Source organism: Oenanthe melanoleuca, chromosome 8 (assembly GCF_029582105.1).
Source record: "Oenanthe melanoleuca isolate GR-GAL-2019-014 chromosome 8, OMel1.0, whole genome shotgun sequence".
NCBI classification, from domain to species: domain Eukaryota; kingdom Metazoa; phylum Chordata; class Aves; order Passeriformes; family Muscicapidae; genus Oenanthe; species Oenanthe melanoleuca.
The window spans coordinates 26,110,569-26,131,341 of NC_079342.1; the positions used below are offsets into that span (position 1 = coordinate 26,110,569).

At 41.7% G+C, this 20,773-nt stretch overlaps 1 protein-coding gene across 15 annotated transcripts in view; it reads right to left on the minus strand.

The window, feature by feature from the left end:
- PRRC2C (proline rich coiled-coil 2C) overlaps positions 1–20,773 on the minus strand; it is a 68,252-nt gene that overhangs the window by 10,015 nt on the left and 37,464 nt on the right. For 5 of the 15 annotated variants that reach the window (XM_056497995.1, XM_056498001.1, XM_056498002.1 and 2 more), the window contains exons 19-29: positions 19,978–20,317; positions 19,438–19,523; positions 18,345–18,533; positions 15,552–15,803; positions 10,812–10,901; positions 9,009–9,110; positions 4,840–5,047; positions 3,809–4,012; positions 3,002–3,123; positions 2,311–2,447; positions 236–470 (exon numbers count right to left, since the gene is read on the minus strand). In XM_056497995.1, the coding sequence (XP_056353970.1) occupies positions 236–470; positions 2,311–2,447; positions 3,002–3,123; positions 3,809–4,012; positions 4,840–5,047; positions 9,009–9,110; positions 10,812–10,901; positions 15,552–15,803; positions 18,345–18,533; positions 19,438–19,523; positions 19,978–20,317 (1,965 nt within the window). The remainder of the gene's footprint in view (positions 1–235; positions 471–2,310; positions 2,448–3,001; positions 3,124–3,808; positions 4,013–4,839; positions 5,048–9,008; positions 9,111–10,811; positions 10,902–15,551; positions 15,804–18,344; positions 18,534–19,437; positions 19,524–19,977; positions 20,318–20,773) is intronic. The other 10 variants (XM_056498003.1, XM_056497999.1, XM_056497996.1 and 7 more) reach the window with 7 other exon arrangements.

Here is a 20,773-nt window from a genome sequence, read left to right on the forward strand (position 1 = left end):
CACCATTAACTGAAATTAAACCTGAAGCTCTAATTAATGACAGAAGCACAAGGAGCCCTGTAATTTGGGGAACAAGCCTCAATTCAGAGATTATGCTAATGTACGTTTATTAAATTAAAAGAACATCCTCCTCCAAGTATCTTAAATTTCCTGCCACCCAAATTGAGCAAGACTTGATTTCCTCTATCAGCCCACTGCAGAAGGTTTGCATGTGGAAATGTGGAGCATTTCCTACCTGCAGGAGGTGTGTATCAATCAGCTGAGAGCCTCCCAGTCCTGAAGCCTGCCCAAGCTGATGCTCATACAGGATAGGAATAGGCTGAGTATTGGAAGTCTGCTGGAATGCCAGGCTGGACTGTGCCTTAGCCAGCTCCTGGTGCTGCACTGCTGGGAAGTTGTGTAAGGCTGTGCCAGACAGGACCACTGGTGATGGCTGAGACAAACCACTCTGCATAAAAGCTTGCTGGGATCTGCAAAAGATTTGAGTATCATTCATAGAAGTTCTGACAGAACTCAACAGTGAGCCACCAAAAATGAAAACACAGCTTGTATTCTTCAAACAGAATTGGGATGCTTAGCTCTGTTGAACATACTTTCACCTGAGAATGGCAGATTTTTTTCAATTTATTCTGCACACAACAAAATAACAGCTGCTACTGAAGGAAAAAATGATAAGGCTTCTTACTAAAATCTAAAATTAGCTGTTTAGATGTTCATGCTGCAGTAACTCTTGGATAACTTAACTGTAACATAGAAAAGCTGCCAGCTCTTAGCTCCTGTGCTACAAGGCAGGATGGGAAAGCACGTGTGAGAAGCTCCACTCAACCTTTAAGTGAACTGCTTCCTTCTCTTGACTCCACAGAGCTCCACAGTCCAACTTCTAATACAGCTTAAATCACTGCATGCTGACCATGGTAGCTTCCAAATGAGTGTTTTGGTTTCAAAAGACCTCACAGCCTTTAATTTTAGCCAGCTATTCAATTCCTGTGTCAGCAGCATGGGGAAGTTGCAGTTTGGTTAAAGCAGACCAAAGCCAGTACAGCAAAGCACAACAGACAAAGAGTTTTTAAATAAATGCTCCTCTCAAACCTTTTGAGCTCAGAGGAGAGTATTTTTGATGTGAAAGCACCTTGTACTTCACCTGGTGCTAGCTGTGTCTGAGCACAACACTGATCCTGTTCACCTGCTGTGAGCTGGGGTTTGCTTGTGCCCACCCTGGGGAAGCTTTTCTCTGCACCCTTCCTTCACTGCAAAACACTCCTACAGCCATCCTCTGAGCACTGGAAAATCTCTTCCAGATTGGATGCAGAGGATTTGCTTCAATGGAGCCAGAATTTTTTCCAACTAATTTTTTTAGCTCACTTTCAGCTTCTGGTTGTAATGTTTTAAACCAGTGACTTGTATATCTCCAAGCTTATCCTCTGCACATTTTCTATGTGGAAGAAGCATTCACACTGTTAGAACTCCATTAATGCCATGTTTGTGTGTGATCAGATTTATTTAATCTGGACCACATGCCAGACTGATTGTGTTTCTGCAATTAGCCAACTGTTTGCAACAGCTTTTGTCAGCTGTAACAGGACAAGCAATATTTGGTCCCACAATGTCAGCCAAGCACCAAAGTCAGGATACAAATGTAGTTAATTAAACCTTCTGTGGCCTCAGCCTTCTACATTGCAACAAGCAGATTTAACTACAGCTCATGCAAAACTCTCTAATTAAACTCCCAAAGCAGCTTTTCTCAAAGTGGAACTAACATCACTTGTTAGAATTACACTGCTGTGAAGCAGTTTTGATAGGAAGTGCAAGGAAGCTTGGAAAGGCTTACAGTGGAAGTCTGCTATCAGTGCCACTGCAGAGATACTGGTTTTACAAACAGTTACTTTCTGCAGCAGAAAACATTCTAAAACACACCATGCAGCCCCTCAACATCTGGTATGAGGTTTTTACCACCTACAAGTTCAAACTGGAACCTCACAGTACTTCAAGACTGTTGGTTTGATTAAGAAAAACAAATTGCTGAACTAAAGGGACAAACATTTTATGTTCTCTTAGTATGACAGACTGATGCTTTCAGCTCTGCAGCCTGGGTTCCTAAAGATACAACTATCATGCATCATTTTTTTAACCCATGATTTCACAACTACATCTGTACAAGGCAGACAATCTGCACACAGAGTTCTCAGACAGAAGGGATTTTGGGGGAGACAGGAAGATGAGGCAACTATGGAGCACAGAACAAGTCTGCAGAGAACCAAATTCAATAATTCTGACACTAAAACCCCATAGAAATCTGCATATGCTACCTACCTGTAAGGTTGTAAGGAGGAATTGAACAACTCCTGGGCTTGTGAAACAGCTGGTGCTGCTCCTAAACTCAGCTGAGCTTGATGCTGTCCTTGCAGAGGTGCATAGATGGGGATGGGGATCTGCTGAACTGAAGCAGGCTGCATAAAAGAGAAAACATTACAATTAAGTTAGAAAAGCAATAGTTAAACCTCTGCCAGGATTTGTGCAGCATTATGAAAAGCAAAATAAGAATGTCAGATCCCAAGGCTGCATGCAGAGCTAGTATTGCTGTCCTCATGAAAATTACCTTCTAGTTGAATTTCACACTTTTTCTCACAACCAACCAGCAGAAACTGAGTAAAATATTCAGCTCTGCATATAAAACAACTGCTTGAGATTGCATATAATTCTGTACAGAATTATACTTCTGACAGAAGTTGAGTAAGCCTGCACTCACATGGCCACAGAAACACCTCCCAGGAACATGAACTGTCCCATATATTTGTGAGTGGAAGCTTTTTCTCTCAACTTCCATGGCAAACCATCAAACACTGTCTGCATGCACAAGAACAGACAGCAAGGGCAGCCATGACCTCATTTTTTGCAGTCTCTAGTCTCACTCTCCCCTGCCCTCATCAGATCATTAGTAGAACTTTAAAGGCAATATGGATAGGGAGGGGAAAAAAAAAGAGAATCAGGAATGCCCAAATACCTGAGAAAGGCCTGGCTGAAAGCCTTGCTGCTGGGCCAGAGAAGGAGGTGCCAAACGGGCGTGCTGGGTATTGAACAGATGACTTGTATCCATATAAAACGCTGGGATTTGAGCTGTAGTGCCTCAGGAAGAGAAATACAATTAGTACCTGATTCCCAACACCTCCCTACCAGAAAGGTTTTCATCATGCAGCTACTGTCAGCCCTTCCCACTGTAACAACTTCCAGAGAGCTTGGGAGAAGGAGCAGCACTGGGGAGTTGGGTGCCTCAAAAAGCTTGGGTATCTTTTTCATTCACCCCCAGAATCTACCAGTCTTACACAGGTATAATTATCACACACAGAAACAGATTCTGGCCAAAAAAAGGCATATGGGTGAAGGAAGGGTAAGAACTTGTTATGCTTGTCATGTAAATTAACTAGGTTGTTAACTAGGTGTAGATTTTCTCTAAAGAAAAATATCACAACTCTCAACCATTATAGCATTTTAAGAAAAAAAATTAGAACTAAATCACCCTTGATCTTAAATAGCAATTTACAATTCTGCAACAGGAAAATGGTGCATGAAGAGACTCAAACTTACTTTCTTCAACAAACTAACACAGAACTACCTTTGTACTTCCTGATAAAACACTACAGATTTAGACTAAGACAATTAGTGAGTCTCTGAGTACAGAACACTCTTTATCATCCTGTTTTTAATGCAGAGAAAAACCAGAATCAAATTCAACTCTCCAGCTTCAAAATTAAAAAAAAAAAAAAAAAAAAAAAAAGGAGATGTGTGGCCTCTCAGCCACAAGCACCATTACCTGCTGCAGACTGAGATACATAGACCTGGGGACTTTGCTGCTGCTGGGCAATGAGGGATGGCATGCAGCTCAGCTGGGAGAAGTGGCTGGCAGAAGCCAGGCTGCTTGTCTGCAGCTGCTGGGGTTTCACTTTGCAGATGTTAGGAGGGTCTGAGGTGCTTGCAGTCTTTGTACTCAGTGAAGAGGTTGTGTATGTTCCAGCTCCTAGGAGGAGAGAAGCAAAGGATGCATCAAAGACACTTCAAAGCCTCATCATTCACAGATTAATTGGGACAGCTCTGTAAAAGCACAGTCACAACTGGCAAAGAACACTGAAATCCAATGCAGCTGTTTCCACCAACACAAGAAAAACATGGAGCCAATTCTGCTGAGCTCACTGTGGGAAGTGCTGCAACCCTGATACGTGTCCCTTCTCAGGCACAGGAGCACACACAAGTACTGAAGGAGGCAGCTTGGTCAGTTATGCAACAAAACATTGCAACCCAGAGTGGCTGTGCCTCTCATGGACATGTATTTTAATATTCCAAGGCATGAAGATTTAACCATATACATCTTTTGTTTGCTGTCAAGAACCAAGGTGGCAACCAGCACTCCTTGTGAAAAGCAGCTGGACATTTGTTTTGCCTTTTGCAAACAGGTTTTGATATCAGTTCTTGAAGCTTTAACTTAAAAAGCAAGAGCACAAAAAAAAACTTAGCTGGACATCAGAATTATCCTCTGCCACAAAATCTATGTGCCTGCCTCCATCTGGCTGAACAAAATGAAACCAGTAGACAAGAGAAGTTCAGCTCCTCTTTCAATATAAGTAGCATAGGCAGAGACTTCTCAGTATTATATTCAGCTGATTGAAGTCAAATGGGTGAAGTCAGCTAACAGATTACTTGGTGAGCTGCTGTTCAGCTCTGACATTCCATTTCTAGCACAAACCTCTTGCTAGCTTTGCATTAAACAATTCCAAGGGGAATCCAATCCCTCGAAAAACATAAGCAAGGAACAACACAACAGGACACTACAGCTTTGATATGTGGTACCTGAGAGGGATGTTGTGGGGGTAACTGAGGCCACAGGAATAGGAGGCATTGATGCACTTGAGAAAGAGCTGTAAGTGCCACTGCTTGGCCCAGTGTTGCTGCTGCTGCTGCTGCTGCCACCAGCAATGGGAGATGCTGCTGAGGTCACTGGTGAACTCTTCTCCCCCATGTTTGGGGAATTCTCCCATGCTTTGCGTGCAGACTCCATCTATTTAAAAGAAAAAAAAAATTTCCTCATCTATTAGGAAGTTTCAAGCAGTCCTCCTTCCTCTTTTAACAGTTCTTTTTAGTCAAAAGGCAATTCAGGCTTCATGCCAGCCTCTTTTGGAAGTCGCTGTAATCGTGCAACTCTGGTCATGCAAAAAGCAAACAGCCTGAAGTTGGAGCTGCTCATCTGTTCCATGTGCACAGTTCATCATCTTAACATCCAATGCTCAAAAGAGAATTCACTCACACTAATTTGGCTTGGTTTTGGTTGACATGAAGAGCAAACACACAGTGAGCAAAAGAAAGGGAGAACCCCCCTCTAAATATTTCCATTAAGTCCTTTATTTCCAGGTTACTTGGGCCATTTAAATGAAGCAGCCCCTTGCTTTCTTTCTTGGTCAATCATCCACTTTGAGTGACCACCAAAGATACCTACTGCACACTTCAGTGAACATGACAGCAGTCAAGTTTAGATTTCCAAAGCAACTGCTGCTCAAGAAGCAACCACAAACTGGACCAGCTTGTGTGTGCTGCTTTATGCTAAAGTTAAAATGTTTCATGCTCCTGTAATTCTACCATTATGAGCTTCTGTCTTGCACAGCAAGGGAGATGAAACTTTATTATAGACACAGCTACCTTCCACCAGAAGTGGAAACAACCACTGTTTTACTGCAGCCAATATTATCTAATTCTTGCTACATCAGACATGCAATGCAAAACCTAAACTGAGACACTTCTGAGGGTCCAGTGAACAAGAAATATTAATGTTTAGACTACACTCACTCATGCTCAAACATGGTTCATGGACTTCTGCACAACCTTCAGCTGTCTCCAGTAGAAACAGAAGTTATGCTAGCAAAGCAGAAATTGCTCACTGTATGTTTCTGGAGGCTAGGTGCTGTCTTTAGTGGTGGACTAAGGGGCAAATATTTACTCACCACACATCTGCCCTCACTGCCTACTCAGAAGAGTCCCCCTAGCTGGGACCTGCAGTCTCTCAAAGCCACACATGTCAACCTGCCCTGCTTTATATGAGTTAGGCAGAGTCTGGACAGACCAAACATGGCTTAGGTTATTTGTTTAGATGCTTCAGAAGTGATACAAAAGCAGAGCAATATCAAAAGAAGTGGGTCACAGGTGATGAATACACACCCATGTGGAAAATGGGGTTCTGGATTCCTGAAAAGAATAAAGGGGGAGGAGGGAAACCTAGTTACACATTGACTCCTCTAGGGGCAAGTACTCTAATCTCATTTTTGAGATCATCTTCCCCAGCAATCACACTCTGTTTCCCCTCCACAATATTCTCCTCCAAACTAGTTCTGATTCAAGGCAAACTTCATTCACCTCTAATGTGTTGGAAATGATTTTGTTTACCTGTACTGCACTGGCACTGAAAGAAAGTAAGTACCTGTGACTTGACAGACTAGAGAAGGTGTAGAAGGTTCTATGTTCACTGGGTTTCATGATGTCCTGGAGAAACTATTGATAGCAAAAGCTACACAATGCATCTTGTCACACCTAGGGGGACATATAACAGAGTCCTGAAGTTTTCTTTTGGAAAACAGCTTTGCTTTTGGAAAGCTTCTTAGCAACTCTAACTTTCATAAGCTAGAAAAAAAGATGCAAGAGAGATTGATGCTCTAGGAATGCCTTTGCAGCACCATCTACAGACCAGAAATGGAGGAATAACAGGCTCTAAACTAAGTGAGACTGGGGACAGTACTGAAGTTTCACTGCTCAGAAAGGAGGGCAACAAGGAGATTGTGGCTGCTCGAGGCTTCTCTTCATCACTGATCCACTGGGGCCTTCACACTGCAGTAAGTCCTGCCCATATTCCCCAAAACTTCCACTGGAGACAAACCCCAATGTGCCTTTCCTCAAATATACCAAAGTCTTAATGGTGAGAAAGAAAAGTCCAAACGTGTCAGATTCTGGACCTGTAGATGCCTACACAGGAATCTCACATGAAACCCTGGACATGAAGAGGGCCCAGCAGCTCAGTCTGAGATTGCTCTGGGCTTTCTTCTGCTCAGCTCCTTACCTACAACAGCCCTAAGAGCCAAGTCCTTAAGAGGATGACTGAGTGAAGGTGTCTCAGCAAAGTTACTCCAAGGAAGCAAGATCTCTACAAGGATTCCCATACAAGTACCTTCACCAAAAAATGATGCCAAGCAGTGGGAGCAGTTGTGGCCTCGTTCCCTACAAGTCTCTTCACAGACAGTTTTCTGTGACAGGATGGAGGGAAGAGGATGTGCAAGGTTTAATCCTTTATGCAGGTAGAACCTGGACATTTTGTTCTTTCAAGAAAATGAAGGAAATCCTTTCCTCTCTCCTGCTCCAGAAGTACCTTTTGGAAGATGCAAGGGTTCTACTGAAGAGGATGACAAGGAGCAGAGCTGTGCCTGGGCCAGAAGGCCTGCTGTGACAGTGACAGTCTCAGTGTGTGCCTCAGAACAAGCCTGCTGCCTTCTGCATTTGTGAAAAGGAGGTAGAGAAATCAGGGACAAAGCTGCTTCCAAATAGCTTTCCATCCAGATTTTGTTCAGAGGGTTCTTCAAGGCAGCCTCAAAACATGGATCTTTGCCCCATTTTGTTACTACATATCCAAAATCTACCATGCCCTGAGAAACAGCGACACCACAAGAGCAAAAAACTGCAGGATGAATGAGACAGACACCACAGTCTGCTCTGTAAGTGTCCCACGCTCTGAGGTACAGCCCTACCTGTATGACATGGGATTCCACCTCCAGCTGCCCAACAGGCAGAGACTATTTCAGAACAACACTTTCACAGTTGCCACTTTCAGACGCCAGAAAGACACATTAGGGTAACTCATTACACAAGATTGCCAGCAGAAAACCAGGCTTTTTATAAACTACTTGTCCCTCCACAGTGCTCTCCCCACTTCTGCAGGTCTACTGTTTGCAAGAGGTGTTATACTTTTTTGAGGAAATAAAGTGTTAACAGAAGAAAAGCAAAGATTCAACAAGAGAACATGAATATTTCTCATCTGTACAGAACACAAGCAAGCAGCTGTCAAACTGTGCCAGTGAGACAAGTCTCACTGGGATTGACAAGTTCCTCCAAAGCATTAGTTCTGCATCCAATCTCAAGTTTCATTTCTTCTTTCAAAAACTTAGACAAACTAAGTTCCAACACCACTATTCCTTAATACCAGAAGCAGCAACAACACTTCTACTGGCTCAGTCACCTGCAGTCACAATTACAAAGCAGATCTAGGACACCAAAAAAAGAAAAACCCAACAACTTCTAAAAATACAATAGCAAAGCTAGAGCCCAACTCTGTGTTAGTGAGTTATACAATGCACACAGTCCAAAATCCAACAGAATGGGAGAACAGCACTCAAAATGTTCTCCACACTTGCTCTGCACTGGAAAGCAAGAAACAACAGAACATTTACAACACAACAAAACACGTTCTGACTCGCTGCTCTAACTGCCTTTCAGAGACACCAACACACCATCTACAAGGCACTACTTGGAACTTCAGCCATCCAACTCAAAACCACATGATCACTGCACCAAAGTCTTAGAATTAAGATGAAATCAAGCTTGGTTTATCAAGCAAATCCTTCAAGCCTTTAGACCAAACCAGGCAACTTTTTTCAAGCTCAACGCTCAAAAAACCTCAGTCAGATTCTGATGGTTTGCCATGAGCACTGTGGTCCAATGCTAAAACTCTAGGATCTTGGTTTTTCAGGGCAGTGGGAGCCAAGATTGGTTGAGATGCCAAGTGTTAATGCAAAACGGGGTTAGAAATTTATGGTTCAAATGCATCCTTCGACAGAGTCTCGTGTTTCAGCCATCCATTTATATGCAAAAGCAGTTCAGCAGAGGAAACAAAGGAAGGCTCTAAAAAAAGGTTCACCAGCAAGTTCTCCAATAACTTTTTTCCCCTGCATGCAAGAAAATGACCCTTAGAGGGATGTGGTACATACCTTGAGGGTGAGGTCGACGGTAGCGGGAGAAACTGGAGTTAGGCTGGAGCTCTGTTGTAAAGTCTCCCTCCTAGGGAGGGGAAGGGTGTGGGGCAGGGGCACCTGAAAGGCAGGCAACACACATCACATTCTAACTACGTCTACTAGAAAAGCCCCAGAAAGCAAAGCTCAAGCTTTATCAAGTGAGCTACAATTTCTTCAAGGCTTGAGCATTTGGTAGGGAGACTGATAAAATAAGGTGAAAATTTGGTAGGCAAGGAAAGGCCACTCAGCAGGTGCCAAGATGCTTGTTATCTCTCTGAAAGGTTGAAGATTAAGGTTTTAAGGTGTCCATGTCCTCTGCATAAACAAACACCAATTGTCTGTTTGGGGATTTCATGTCAAGTATCATTTCAGTTTACTGATATGCAAAAATTCTTTCCAAGCCAGGTTTGTCCCTTTTTGTACCAATACAGTACATGGGGCTTTTTGACCTTGAGTTCTGGGATGCAGTTTCTGAGAAGAGGAAGCTTTTATAGATCTGCAAAATCACAGGACCATGAAACAAACTACAACAGGTTTGCCATCCAATAATTGAATTCAGTAATTTTCTCTTTCAAAAGATGAAAGATGTGATACTCGGGGAAATAAACCTGACATAATGCTACTGCTGTCTTTGCCTATGAAAACTCTAATGGATTTCCTAGAAGTTTTAAAGGAAATGAGTCAAAAATACTGCAGTGTCCAGTCTGTTACTCCTGACTACTCCTTTCTCTACTCATAGCATAGCTAATGGACTTCCACTGGATGAGACAGGGCTAATCCAAAAGACAGATCTGAAGCTTTGAAGCAGGGGATGGCACAGATCCTTTGTGGCCAGGAACCCCTTCCTGTGTTAGAAATCCAGCTCTAATATCCACAAGGATTGGACATCAGTAACACAAAAGACTTCAGTCTTCCACACTAACCACCAAAGTCAAAAACCACAACACTATCAGAAAAGCCAGCAGAAGAGTAAGAAGTTCAATCAGTACTGCTTCAACACGGTGCTGCAGTAAGCTGAAAAGCATTTTTAGATGGAATTCACAAGACATCTTCATAAAAAACTGAGATCCTGCTGTATGATTCTTCCTTCTCCCATCAACAAATGACTCAACCCTGAGCTAATTCTGTTCCTCAAACAACAAAAATCACAAGATCCAAGCTCCCTGATGCCCCAGCATCAAAATCCAACTTGATTTTGCTACAAGTCACAACCCAGCTGTTCTCTCAATTGCTATGCCACGCTCACAAGTCAGGATGACTGCACTGGCTTTGAGGGCTGCAAACATCTAATCTCCAGATCAACTGAGCACCTGGAAGCCTGCTGCCTGCTCTCACAACCATTCAGCTGCTCCCTTTGCATGCAGTTGCTGTGATTTCAGGCCACAGTTGAAAACTCCTTTGTCAGAACCCTTCTTCAAACTCAGCCTACAGAGCTTTGGTAGTGGTACCAGGCTCAGTCCCAGCTGCTGCCAAGAACACACTCCCTCATTATGCCTATCTTTGCTTTTTTTCAGAATTGCCCTATAAACATCTCCACTTTCTGTGCTCTTTAGCTCACTGTGATTGTTCAAAAGACGAGAAAATACCTGAAGAAATTCCATAGCAGGTACTAATCAAACCAAATGTCCTTCAGAGTAAGATTACAGGAAAAAGCCCAGCTAGTTCACATGAAAGGAACCCTGTGGACTTGTTCACTGAAGGCACTATTTGGTGCTTTAAAAGAAGTGTGAAAATATTTTCTTGTCTTCAAAGTCAAGACGATCACTGCAATGGACTTACGTTCGTCACCAAAGTCTCCTCCATTTTTGTACTGCTAGTAGCCACTGTGTTAGGATGAGAAGAAGGTGTAGTGTAGTCTGTTACAGACTCCTGTGAAGAAAAACAATTCCATTAAAATATCTCCCTTACCTAAATTCCATTTCAGTTTCTTGGACAGATGTCAGCCTTTCTACAGGATGAGTTCACCAAGCAACAGAAGATTAGAATTTCACACTGCTTTTTCTTACAGAAAATTGCTACTGAGGTCAGGAGGACTCCTAGAAGGTTACAGTTTGCCTCATGACCTCACAGTGTACATCTGGAGAAAAGTTAAAACACAGTCTGTAAGGCAAGAACATACAGAGCAATGTATTGCCTGGGCACTGTAAAACTGGACTGTGCTGGTGCAACCAATTATCATTTGTCACCCAAGATGTTTCAGCCACCTGCAGTTCCTTTCAGTCTACTTAAGAAGTACAGTATCTTAGCTGAATGCTTTCTGTAGCTTTAAATAAATATAGAAAATTCTTAGTATGACAAGAAAGGCCCTCCAGATTAAAAAACACAAAGGGATGGTTGCAATTTGCGAAACAATTTTCTTTCCTGGAAGTTTTGTCTCAAAGTTGCAAAACTCAGATTCTCCAGATGGTGCAGGCTACCTTCTGATTTCTGCACTGCGAAATGACTTCAAGGAAGAAAAGGACTGAGGTTTCCAGTCTCCTCAAGAGGTTTTCCTTAAAGTTATTTGTCACAGTTAAGTGGCCCTTCATGTGCTCAGCAAACAAGGTCCTGTCAGTGGTGGCTGTAGGCAGTGATTCCTGCAGCTGTAGATACAAATGGTCTGAGCAAAGTTTTACATGTCTGAAGTTCTACATCCCTGAAGCCCAGAAAGGCTCCATCACCTTTATAGAACCAACCACCACAAAAGAACTGAAGGACAAATCAGCAGAACTGTTATTGAGTGTCTGGACTTGCCAACCCATAATGATTTTGAAGACACAAACCATATAATGCTTGTTTAATTGCATCCAACCAGTAGGACGATAAGCTATTAAAAAAGTGCACACTCAATTTACTCCTCAGGCCTGTGGCAATGCCTCTAAAAAAAGCAATTAGAGCACTGAGATAATAACTGACAAATGACAAAGAATCCTCCTAAAAAGGATGAGCTCATTTTGGTAAAGACCAGAACAAGCTAAACCATAATGGGGTGAGAGGGGACAATGTGCACAGTGATTTATTTTTGTAATTTCTGAAGAAAATAGAGAACTTTTTTCTCCATTTATTTACTTCCTCTACTTGTTAAACTGGTGAAATACAAGATATATGGTGCTTCCCACATCCCAACCACTGCTAGTTGCACACTTGCACTGGATTCCAAGAGGCAAACTTCATCCAAGTAGAACAAGGCAAGCACACAAGGCTGATTTAATCACAAAGGCCTGCTAATGAAGTAATTAAATGGATCCATATTTTTTAAGGATGCATTACTGCATAAGAAAGACTAAGTGTTTATTAAATTTCCTTTAAGGTCTGGATGCAATTTCTTCAGGGTTTCAGCAATGAAATTCCTTATGAAAGAAGACAGATCAAGACTACTGCTAACCTTTTTACTTTGCAAACTCACAGCACACAAAGAGCTTTTTCACCAGAATTAAACCCAACCCACTGTAGTAGCTCTGGTGCCTTTACAAGTGCATGTGCAATGCTGAAGCTCAAGGGTGGTTTATAACATGCAGACAAGACAGTGCTTTAACCACATGAACACCATCCCATAAACTGTAGATCAATCTCCATCCTGCATTTCCTGGTACAACCTCCATAACACTTCCTCTTAGATGTGGCTTATCACCACAAGCTTTTGTAATTCAGTTAAAGTAGTGATTCTCCTGTACAGCTGTCTGACTGAAGAAACCAACTGATTACTTCATTAATAAACTAGTAACAGCTAGAGCAAAAAGCTCATGTTTATGCTTTTTTTGGAGTTCTCTACAAATTGTTTATACCTGAAGAAAAAGAACAGGCAGACTTTTTGTAACTCTCCTTCAAAAAGAAGAGATCACAAAACCTCAAGTGATTTGATGAACAAAGCACAAGGCAAATCTCAGAGCTGACCTTGCTGTAAAGGATCAAGGCTACTTTATGGGATGAATCAGGTATTTGATTTGTTTCTGATTTACATAAATCATCCAAATTAGAGCTTGAAATATACTAAAAATCTTCTGGAAAACCAGTGTCCAAATACCTCACAACCAGCTATTGGTCTTCCTGGGATTTGACAGGTTCAAATGGAAGGCTGGGAAAGGCAAGGGCTGAGATGTTTTACTGAATTCAGAAACTTACACATCAGACTGCCTTCACTACAAAAATACTGCAGTATCCAAGACAAACAGCTGCAATGGCTTCTGAGCATCATACTTATGGACTAAACTTAAACATCTCACTGTAGGAGATCATTTATATTTATACAGTTTCTAAGCAGTCTTGTATGATTAAATGCACATGCTTTTATCAAGATACTTGTTTTGGAATGGATAGAGTACTCTTACAAAGCTTCTGAGGGAGGACAGCTGGCTTTTACAGACATTTAAATCACCAAACACATCACAAGCATGCCTTGCTGGAAGCTGAGCAGTCATCTCTGAGAGGGATGTTTAAGACTATCAAAAGAAAAGCCATTTAGGTTTGCCAAAATTTCAGTATTTGACACTGAAACAACAGGTTAAAGATGTCAACACCTCTTCCCTCATGAGCTAGCAATGGAAAGAGTAGCAAGACAAGAAAAAGCAATTGCAATGTACATTAGTACAAGAACTCTAAGGCTGGAGCAGTACTTCAACTCCTTTTAAAAGCCTCTTAAATAAGAAGGGACATTTATTGCAAGTTTATTCCTGCAAAACCTAGATGAAGGTTATCTTATCCAATAAATTTGCAGATTGCTGGTTAAAATTCCAGAGATGTAACTCTATTGTTTCAACTTCTACTTCTTTTCTAGAAAAAGCAACTTACTATTGCCTCAGGAACTACTCCTAGCAAAGGAACTTAAAAGCAAACCTGGTGCTGTTAAGACAAGTATTTAAGCCTATTGAAAGCTTCTTTAAGCAACCACTCAAAGAAATTATTGAGAATTTTCATATGCAGCACAAACTAGAAAGCTTCTTTCCACTCTGGTCTTCCTTCTAGAAGACAGAATCTTGGTGCTTTAGTACTTAGTCCAAAGAACCTTGGCAACCCATGTTAAACTAAACCTAGACTGGCACAAAGGCCACATTTTCCTTTTGAAAAACTCTTACTTCAAAAACACAACTGCAGAGAGGAAATTCTGCTGATTTTAGCAGAGCTACCTGACTACATTGAGTCAGCCTGCAGTAATCAAAGCTGAGCCTCCTCTTCTGTTTGTGGCTTAGGAGAAGCCTCTTCTCCTGCCTTGAGCTCTGGTCACAGGAGTTTGTGGGACCTTGGGAAGCAGAGGATACAAACAGCTCACCAAACACCTGAGCAAGCTGGTGTTTACTGCTCTACACCTCTGAATCTCATACAAGAACATTTTATCAGTTTCTGGTATGGACATAAACCACTCACTTCTACCTACAAGATGGAAAATATCAGGAAGGATGAGAAATCCCTGCACTGAATTTTCTTAAACCTGCAGCTTCCATGCTGAACACAAATACCCTGCCTAACACTTGCTCTGCAGCAACACTTCATTGAGACAGTATCTTTTCTGGCAAAAAGCTGCTAAAGCTGTCCTTTGCTTTGGGCTTTTTTTCCTAGCTGTGGGTGACAAAGACGAATTGGAAATTATGCACATTTCATATTCTTCAACTATTAATGGAACTTTTAAAGCAGATCAGTTTTCTTAAATGGCATCAGAAGATTTCTGCTTAAGACCAGGATGGTTGAGACAGCAGGCAACCTGAGTCTACACTTAGAAAACTGCTTTCCAAGCCTACAAGAAACATTTCTCCTTTACCAAAGCAGGTGTAACTATTAGGGAGCAGCTACTCAAACTGCATGGTTACTTTACATTTGAGAGGTGACAACCAGAGCCCTTGCTCAAGACACAGACAGAAAGGAGATGCCTCTAGGGATGTTTTTCAGCCATATCTAAGAACTGAGCTGCAGAACAGTAATCCCAACACACTAGATCATATCTCACATATCTCACTGCTGAGTAGTTACAAAGGAAACAGGGGACTGTGATGAGTCCTAAATATTGTGAAGTTCTGAAAGGAATATATCAATATTGGACAATATCCAAGCCAAGAGAATATACATGACCATTTAGGGAAACAGAACAAGCCTTATCCAAAGCTTTAGCACTTCCCTAGTTTAGAGATTTCTTTTTTTTACAGAACAGCACTTAATTCACAGCTTGAGGTCATCCATACACTCAAGCAGCAACCATGCACACGACTTCACTTCTCTGCTGGAAGTCATCTTGCATTCAGCACACTGATCTGAGGCTACACACTCTGCCTACACCAGGCTCAGTGCCACTCTGCACAGCAGTGCTCAGGACTGAGTTTTCCCATTCAGCAGAACAGACTTCCAAGCTGATCTGTGCTCAGGAGTGTGACAAGACAGCATGGCTGTAACACTTGTGAATTCAAGCAGTACCAGTGTTTCCTATCTGCTACTCAGTGGGCTCCAAGCACCACCAGCAGGCAGCCAAGCATCAACCACCTCACTGTAATCACATTTCACATAGAGTGCTCAGTAATATTTTATTGTATTTTTTTCTGGCAGTGTTTCTCTTACCTTGGTGTTTGTCCCAAACTCTGGAGCAGACACAGATATCATGGTTCCTATCTCCGTGCTCAGTTCACTTGCTGCTTTGGTCTCCTTTGCAGTGACAGGCTCTGGGCTCCTGACAGAGGTGGGGGATGGCTTCTCCTGTCCCTCAGGCTCTCCCTGCTGGGCATCCTTCACCTTCCTGTTCTTTAAAGAACGCTCTTTGCCAATAGGACCGGGCTTATACTCTTTGTTTTCTACCGGGCTCAAGTCTGGAAGCTAAGTTAGTGTTAATTTGTCAGTCACGCCTTCCTCTCTGTGTCCTAACCAACAAAAATACTTCAACATGCTAAAAGTCATTGTTTAAACATAAAGCTTTCCAAGGGGAAGCATTTTCTACCAGGTATGGAATTTGAGACTAAGTTAGTGATAGGCACATGAAATGCATTGAATCTGAACATCAAGAATGTAAACTATTGTTTTCAAGCAATGATTTTTTTTTTTAATGTGAAGTGGCAGAGTTCAAATAAAATACAAAATGGTGTCAGTTTGACTGTCCTTACAAGAAAAGCACAAAAAAATACAGAAATCACATGACTTGGTACACCTACAGGTTATTTTTGTTTTCAGATATGCAGAATTTTAGGGGGCCCCAGGAAACTAGAACAGAAGACTCTGCCTTTATTTGAAATCATCTTTACATACGGATGTTGGCAGCATTTTTCCCTGGAAACTGATCACTAAAGGGATCCAGAAAAAATAAAACACCTACACACAAGTGTTGCATTATACTGCAGACACCATGGCTGGATCACTGCTGCAATTCAGCAGTTTTTTTGTGCAACTGAATTACAGCAGAATGAAGGGCCCTAGGGAACCTGAATGCTCTGCTGTTTCAACATCCACATCCTTTCTGGCTGAGACTCTCAGCCCACTTCACTACTGAGCAGCAGAAAAATCCCTTCAAGGCAGTCCTGAAAACCCAGTTCCTTAAGCTTTGATAGTGGAAAGACAGAAGCTGCTGGTAATTGTTTTTCTCAACACAAATCAGTTATTTCAGGAATGCATGAAGACTTTCCAAAATACCATGGTTTAGGGGAAGGTGGGAGTTTCCCAAAGGGTTTGGTACCCTCAGGAGGCTAGCAGAGACTGGCTTTCAGAGGGAAGGGAGGAACCAGTAGAAGGAAATGCTTGAGCTCTGAAATGTTGCAATCAGGAGCATCAGGCCCAACTCATCCCAAATATTTTTCCCTAAAAAAAGTGGCTAAAATTCCTTCAGTCACTTAAACCTTCACACTTTGCCCTTGGAAAGGTAAATTGCTTTATTTCACGTTGCCCAGATTAATTCAACAATACCAACCTTCAATCCTCCAATGAACATAAGCTTGCATTTAGGCTTCACAGCAAACAATATAACCAGAGGGGTGGGTGAGTGGATGAGTTAGAATTGTTTGTTTGCTGAGATTTATTTTTTGTCATCAAGACAGTTAAAAAGATTTACAGCCACTTCACTCAAAGGAGTGAAAAAAATATTACCCTCCAATACATTTACTATTTAGTCTCATATGTGTCCTTCAACAAAATCTGAAGAAGTCTTGATAGCTCTAAACAAGCAGAAAAAAAGAGAAACTTTCTACACAGTGTCAAGTAGACTGTCTCTATATATATTTAACTTTGGAGTTCAGTATCTGAAAGTGATTTTATTGGGCACTTTTAGGTATGCTGCAGTGTATCTGAGGCATGGGTTACTGCCAGTCACCAGCAGTTTTAATTAATGCACATTTCTCTGCTGAACAGGTTTTATATTCTGCAATGAAAGCCATGAACTGCAACATATCCACTCAGTGTCTCATAGAGCAGAAGTTAAATTCATTCTGTGTGTGACTGAACTTTCAGATTTCAGCTCTTTTTTGGGAGGGGGGAAAAAAACTCAACAAATAATCAAAACCCAAATAACCAACACAAAGAAACACCCACTCTTCTAGAAAGACAAAAGGGCTTTAATTACATCAGGACTGCTGCCAAATCTCAGACATCAAGAGGGACTGGAATAGCTGATGCTCTAAGTCACCAGACAAGTTTATCTGCTATAACCTTCTCTTTCTGAGAATTAGAAGCTGGTGCTGAGTGCTAGTGATGCACAGATTAGTGTGCACTGGAGGTGGAAATAACAGAAAATCTCTGGAAGGCAAGCAACAAACACACTTATTTTTTAAGCCGATATAAGTTTGATTAATTATTTAGTATCAGCTGCAAAAAATGTAATTATTCAAATATCTGTGCATTTGAATTGGAGACTTAAAACTTATGTCTCTAACATTCCTACCTTTCCTCAAAACACTTATTTTTCTGCAACTTCATGTACTGATCAACTGAAAACCTGGCTACAAAACTAAGCAGGGCATCATTCATCACTTGAAGGGGGCAAGGCAGGAAGAACCAATGCACCTGCAGACACAGCCAGGGCAGCACTGCATTGCTGCTTCCAAACAGCTCTCAAGGCCTGAGTGAAGCAAGCTCCAGAAAAAACAGGAAACCCAAACTCCACCACATTCAAAGTTTCCCAACAAATCCATACTCCCATCCCTGGCCCCAAACACAGAACCAATGTGCAGCCTCTGCTGGGCTAGGATGCTGTTTAATTGCCTTGCATATTTTCTCTGCAAGACCCACCTTGCTGATTGTTTTAGGAAATATAAAAAGGGAATGCAATTTTTATGGGTCTAGACCTAACTCAGTAAGTATTCTATTCTGCTATTTGTAACCCTTTTCTGACTGAACTTAAGTTTACAAGCTTGTACTGAAATTATGACCTTTTACCTTTTGTGCTTTGATGGGTCCAGCCCGAGGCTGTTTCTGTCTCTGCTCTTTGGGTTCTGGTAATTTGTCAGTGGACTTCTCAGAAAGCACAGGACCAACTTCATTGTCACTGCCACTGGAAGCTGGGGCTCCAAACTGAATGGTTTCTATGCCAAGATCAACTCCACCTTCTTGTCCAGGCTTTGTCCCCTGGTTAAAAAGCAAACATTTAACCCATTCTGAAAAATTTCTGGATCAGCACAATGACAATAGTACCCAAAAGAGCACAAAATATGCTTAGCTGAAAACCACTAGAAGGGTACTTTTATCTTTTGCCAGAGGTACATTCGTGACTGCAACAGATTTACAGGAATAAACAGTATTTGAATGTACACTTCCTCCTTCAAGTTTCTATTGTTAAAGGAGCTCAAAATAAAAAGCAATGAAGGAATATGTAAACACCATCAAGATCAAGAGGAATGAGTGCAATCCAGATTCAGTCTCACAACACACTGAAGTTCACAACTTAATGCTCAATTCAAGAGGAATAGTAAGAAATATAAAAGTATTTCCAGCTCTCTTGTGCAGCTTAGATGGTCTCCTACAACAACTGTCTCAACATTCTTGCAGTTTAAAACCATTAAGACCAAGAAAGTACCAGGAAAGTAGAACCACAGCACTTTGAATGTAAAATTTAAGGCTTTGCAAATTCCATGGGAGTATCCACAGATAATACAGTTAGAAAGTATTGACTGCTTTTTGCATCTCCAATTTAAACACAAAACCCCTTTAGTTCTTTGGAGACATCCTGTTTCTGTCTACATTACTGAACCCTACACAAACAGGCAAACTGGGCATTTTTCCTCTGGAAATTAATAACAGCTATCAATAGAATCTGTGAATAGCTGAGTTATTATCAAGAGAACAGGTTTTCCATGCTGCAACTGAAAAACCACCAGCCTATATCCCACGCTTCTGAAGTCAAAATTCCTGACTTCATGGAATTCTACACACATTAGTTTATGTATTTGCACTCCTGGATAAATGGATAATCTGTACCAAATCCAAATGTGATATAAGCACACACAGCTACTCTTCTTCCCCTCATTCTTACCTCTGGAGATGGAGCTGAACCAAAAGATGTCAGAGGCTTGTTCCAGGCACTGACTGAAGGTGGCTGAGGAGGGCTAATGGGTCCCACTGGCAATTTAGAAAAGAAAGAGTTAAAAAAACAGTAAATATTGCTAGAGGTATTCAAATCAATGTATTGACTGACTGAGAATTAAATTACAGCTGTCTTGAGTAAATAAGCTTTAATCAACCTATTCACTGGTTAAAAATGTGCTACCTATTCAGCTGCTTTCAAGTGGGGCAATTATCATGTCTGGAACAATGACCAAGTCTGACAAAACAGACTCCTCCTGGGAGTGACAGTTGCTCATTTCTTGTGAGCCAAACACAGTAATACAAAATACTGACTAATACTATACTGCAAAACCCTCTTTTTGGAGGTTACTATGCTGCACTTGGATATGCTGCCCTCATTCCCTGTGCAGAATCCATCTGCAGGCAAACAGACACCCAGCTGTCAATCAGCTTTCTCTAAATACCACGCTTGCTTGCCCCCACCTCAAAGCCAAAAGGCAGCACTTACATTTTTTGGAGATGTCATTCAGAACTGCTGTAGGAGGCACTTTGTTGTCCCATAATTCAGCTCCCAGGCCGTTGTGAGGTTGGGTGTTCTGCAGGACTTTGCCTGACACGGTGTAGTCTGTGCTGGCTGTCCCTCCTGCAGCCTGGCTTTGTGCTGCAACAGGAGCCTGTGGCTGGGCTGGAGACTGGGCTGGGCAGGGAGGCTGAGCCTGAGCTTGTGCCTGAGCCTGAGCCTGCTGTGCAGCTGCAGCTGCTGCCTGCTGCTGCTTTTTGGCAAATCTGGGGGGAAGCTTGGAATTCTGACCTCGGCCTTTTTCGCTCGATCCTTTTTTGGTCCAAACCTGTAAGGAGAAGTAAATTTTATTCTTCCAGCAGACAGCAATGGTAGAGAGCAAAAAGCAAACTGATTAACCCAGCCTTACAGGAAAATTTGTTTTTTTTTGGGGGGGGGGGGGGGATGGGGAGGGTATTTAACCACAGTAACAATGATTTCTCACCCATTTTCTTCTTGGAATCAATTGATATACAAGCAATAGGGTAAATTTTTATCAAAGTATGAAAAATGGTATTTTTATCAGTTTGCCAATTCCACCTGCCTGACAGCGCCCCATTGAGAAGTACAGAATCCCAAAGTGACTAAATAAAAATTAATTTTATTTAATAAATAGGAACAACTTTAATATTAAATATAACTAAGTAGTTATATTTAGAAGGGAGAAAACATAGCTTTTTTGGAAGGAAGCTTCTGCATCCTTGCCAACATTCCCAGTACTGCAAGCAGCTTTTTCCCCACTAGA